Source organism: Letharia lupina (assembly GCF_014066315.1).
Source record: "Letharia lupina isolate WasteWater1 chromosome Unknown contig_15, whole genome shotgun sequence".
Taxonomy (NCBI): Eukaryota; Fungi; Ascomycota; class Lecanoromycetes; order Lecanorales; family Parmeliaceae; genus Letharia; species Letharia lupina.
Window position 1 is genome coordinate 1294398 of NW_023502984.1, and position 4416 is coordinate 1298813.

General features: G+C 33.6%; 1 protein-coding gene across 1 annotated transcript; it reads left to right on the plus strand.

Moving 5' to 3' along the window:
* Positions 1-1138: 1138 nt before the first annotated feature.
* On the plus strand, positions 1139-2846 carry HO133_002741 (uncharacterized protein; the record flags this gene model as incomplete). The annotated part of the gene is made up of 2 exons (XM_037293666.1): positions 1139-2473; positions 2826-2846. The coding sequence occupies 2 exons, from the start codon at positions 1139-1141 to the stop codon at positions 2844-2846; spliced, it is 1356 nt and encodes a 451-aa protein (XP_037150495.1).
* Between the last annotated feature and the right edge of the window lie 1570 nt (positions 2847-4416).

The following is a 4416-nucleotide window of genomic DNA, read 5'->3' on the forward strand; positions in this document are numbered from 1 at the left end:
TATACATACCGTAAAAGAAAATCGTTCTTACTCGCTAAGATATTTAATTAGATTAACGATCGTCGAATAGAATTAATCTCGCTTTAAATTATTCTTTTAAAATTCGTTACTAAATCTATCTAGTAATAAAAGATTAGTATTATTATACTAGTTTACCATATAAATTTCATGAAAGGTAGGCATTTTGATGTTGCGTCGGAATTATCGGATTTAAGATGGCGCAAATAAGGGTATAGCGCGAATGGAGGTAGATACGATTAACATGTTGATGGTATCTTATATTTTCATACCCTAAGAAATGGTAACTTACAAATTCATACCCCATTTTTTTTGGTGAGGGGTATGAATTTGTAATTTGCCCAGCCAATTGCGCATCTCAACAGCCACAAGCGAGTCCATGCCACATTCTGACATTGAATTTCAATGGGCTGATATCTTCCACCGAGATCATCAAGAAATTCGACGTCCCGGGAATGAGTTCAGCTACATGAGATGTGCATGACACGTCAGAAGCTCCTCCAATGCCTACCTTATTTACAGTAAACCCGCAAAAACCGGGCGCTCTGCCAAGATATGAATCGGAAATCAGTCCGTGCGTTTTCTCTGGCCCTATGAAAATCCACGATTAGAGCTGACCGACACCGTGCGAAACGCCCCCCCCCCACCGGCGACTCCACTCATTTCGTATCCTTCAACAGGATGCAGCTCGGTCCATTAACAATTCACAATCGGTGCCGAGGTTCGGGTCGAGGTTCGGGTGCAACTGCGTCCGTACTTATTATTTGACAGCAATAAGCTACATCTATCAGGTACCGTACCCTGTTCTTTGATTCTTTGACCACAAATTGAAGGCTATAGAGGTATATAGTATGTTGAAGCGCGTTCTATTTAGGTAAGTTCGCAGCGAACGCCAAGAAGCTAAGAAATTGAGCTGAAAACCGATAAAGGGGCATGCATAATGCATATTCAACGCTGGGGCGCTTAGACCAGCACAGCCTGACACCTATGAGCCTTTGCTAACTTATTCAAATAGCGTCTTTGTCCCAATGCTATTATTATATGTGCATTAATTTCGTTACACCAAATACCTTGCACTATCTCTGTATCTATATATATTTGATTTATTACTTGTCTTGTCATGGTGATCTACCGACAGACTGCTCACCTCTGTATTTTGTGGCTTATTTACCTCTCTTCGCAAAGCCAGAGCTCTCCTCTGCCGAAGGTCGAAGTGAACCAAGTACCAGAGACTATGCGGTTGAATACTGAAAACACCGCTACGAGTCCGTTGCGAGAACAATTCAAGAATCCTGCTGAAATCCTTGGCATTCTACTTCTTATTGGTGGCGACACTATTCGAAAGGCAATCGCACAGCTTGCAGGACCAAATGTAGCACCCGTCGCCTTCAGTTTTGGGTGGGTTGCTTATTCTTTCGGAGCTTTGTTGTCCGTATGGGGCGACGGCCGTCTGCTCCCCGAACCAGATGTTCACTCCATGGTCATCAATCACAAGAGCGGTAACACAAAGCAAAACGAGTCTTGGGTCCTTGGCAGATTGATACGGGATCTAGAAATGCATTTCAGTACCCAGAAGAGCAAGACCAAAGAATTTGGTGGCAAAAGTTTCCATATTATCAAATTGGAGGCCATGGATGTTTGGAAGAAAAAACATCACTGGAGTGGAAAGGATCGTCCAGACCCGCCAGCCCACGACTTGATTTGGTGGTCCTTCTTTGGCTGTGTCGTGCTGCAACTTGGACTCGCAGTTGCGCCCATTTTCATAGACCACTCCGGCAACTGGAGAATTCTCCTTGTTACAGGAGCGGGAACTATGCTGGCCATCATTCACGGGTCTCTGCCCCAGTGTAAGGAGGAAAAATATGAATGTGAAATGACGGAAAAGGGAAAGGATGCAACATTTATTCTCACCAGAGGCAATAGCCATCAGTATGTGTTTGTGATTCACAGTCCTCCTGAGAATCGCACCTTGAACATGGAACATCTTGCCGTCAGTCGCAGGATTGGGGGTAAGAATGTTATGAAGTACATCACGGCCGTTCTGGCCGCATGCTGGATCGTGCTCTTGATAGCCATTGGAGGCCTAGAGCAGGACACGTGGTTCCTTCTCATGGTTGGCGGCATCGGAATGTTCCATAATTTGTGGGTTGCAGGGCACGCAAGGACCACTTCCGCTCATGGCATCCCTCTTGACATTGAGAACGCAAAACCTTTAACCGATCCAGACAAGAGCGTTATGGAAGGACTAATGGCAGCAGAGAAGATTGAGCCAGGAGTTGGTCTAGCACTGCTAAAGGTCTATTTTCCTGGCCGGTTAAGGCCAGATGAAGATAAGTGGTGGGCAAAGAAGACAAAACGTTTCGTAAAGCGCATAGAAAACGAGAGGAAAAAGAAGGGGAAGAAGCCAAAGTCAGAGGAAGAGGAGGAGTCAGAGGGATCGGAGGAGGAGTCGGAGGTACAGGAAAAGAATACAGGGGGAGAGGTTGCGGGATGTCCGAAATGCAAGTGTCAATGCGAGTGCCAGGGCCACGCATCATCCAAAGCCAAAAGTACGAGAGCATGTTCGGCCCCCTGACCTACCATTGATCGAGGGAAGGTCTATGCTCAGAGTCCGGAGAAATCCGATGAGACCTGCACGCACGAGTTCTCTTGTCCAAGATTCCTTGATCTTATCCGGTGGGCGATGCTTACGCAAAGACGGGGCGCTTCACCAAATCTAAGTCCAGCTGACTTGTTTGCGACTTGAGACAAAAACGCCGAGGAAATGCAGGGAAACAAGACTTTTCAGTACGAGTATGTACCTGCAGGGTGCAGACATCTGGCTTTAGTTTGGACGATGTTTCGAAGGCATATTCGCCTAGAAGGTCAGCCTTGGGCCACGGTCAAAGTTCCGATCGGAACAGGTTGTGCCAACCGAGGAACGATCCATATTAAAGAGAGATTAAAATAGAAATCTTCTTAACGATATAGCGATATAGCGATATAGTTAATATAGTTAATATTTATAGAATAGATTATATCGTTTAAAGAGATAATATACTTTCTAATATATACTTCTCTAGAGTATATAAGAGACTTTATTCTTTATATTAAAATATAATTTTTTAATCGTAATTAACTTTATATAGATAAGTTTAATTTTTTTAATAATTATTAAAATTAGATATATTTTTAAATTAAATAATATAAATTATTAATAAGTAAAATAATAACTAGAAAATCTAATTTATTATTTATTTTAGAAAAAATAATATTAAGATTTTTTTATAATATTAGAAAATTAAAAGTTTATATACGAATCTTTTTTAAAATAATTTAGTCGCTAAATTATAAATATTAATATTCTATTTATAATTATTTATAATTTTAAAATATTATAGTTTTAATATTATCTCGATTTTAATATATAAATAAAATTAAAATTTATTATAAAGAATTAATAAATAAAGAAAGTTATAAAGTTAGAGTTAAGATTATTAAAAAATTTATTAATTAATAATATTAAACTCTCTCTAATTTTAAATTATTACTTATTTTATAGTTATTAATTATTTTATAGTTATTACTTATTTTATAGTTATTAATTATTTTATAATTATAAATTATTTTCTAGTTATAAATTATTTTATAATTATTACTTATTTTATAATTATTACTTATTTTAAATTTATTACTTATTTTATAATTATTACTTATTTTATAATTATTACTTATTTTAAATTTATTACTTATTTTATAATTATTACTTATTTTAAATTTATTACTTATTTTATAATTATTACTTATTTTATAATTATTACTTATTTTATAATTATTAATTATTTATAATAATTTTAATCTTTTTATTAATATTAATTAATAATAATATAAATTAATAATAATATAAATTTTAAGTATATTAAAAATAAATATATTAATTAGAAATTTAGAAATTTAATTAACTTAATTTTTATAGAATATAAAATTAATATTTATATATTTATTTTTATAATTAATAATAATAATAATAATAATATACGCTTTAAAGATTTAATTATTTATCTTTTTAATTTTTTAATAAATAATATATTTAATATTAAATAATATAAGTTTTAAAATTATTTATAATATATTTTATATATAATATATATTAACTAATTAAACTTAAAAGATCTTTTAAATAATATTAAAAAAAAAAATGTTTTAAAGAAAATAAAATAATAATTAATATTAAATAAATATAAATAATTTATTAATAATTTTAATAAAAATATTTTAATATTAAATAAATATTAATCTTTTAAATTTTTTTTTTTAAAATACTCTTTTAAACTTTTTTAGAATATTAAGATTTATTAAGATTTAATTTATTAGATATTAATTCGCGTTTTACTTCTTTATATTAAATCTTCTTTTAAA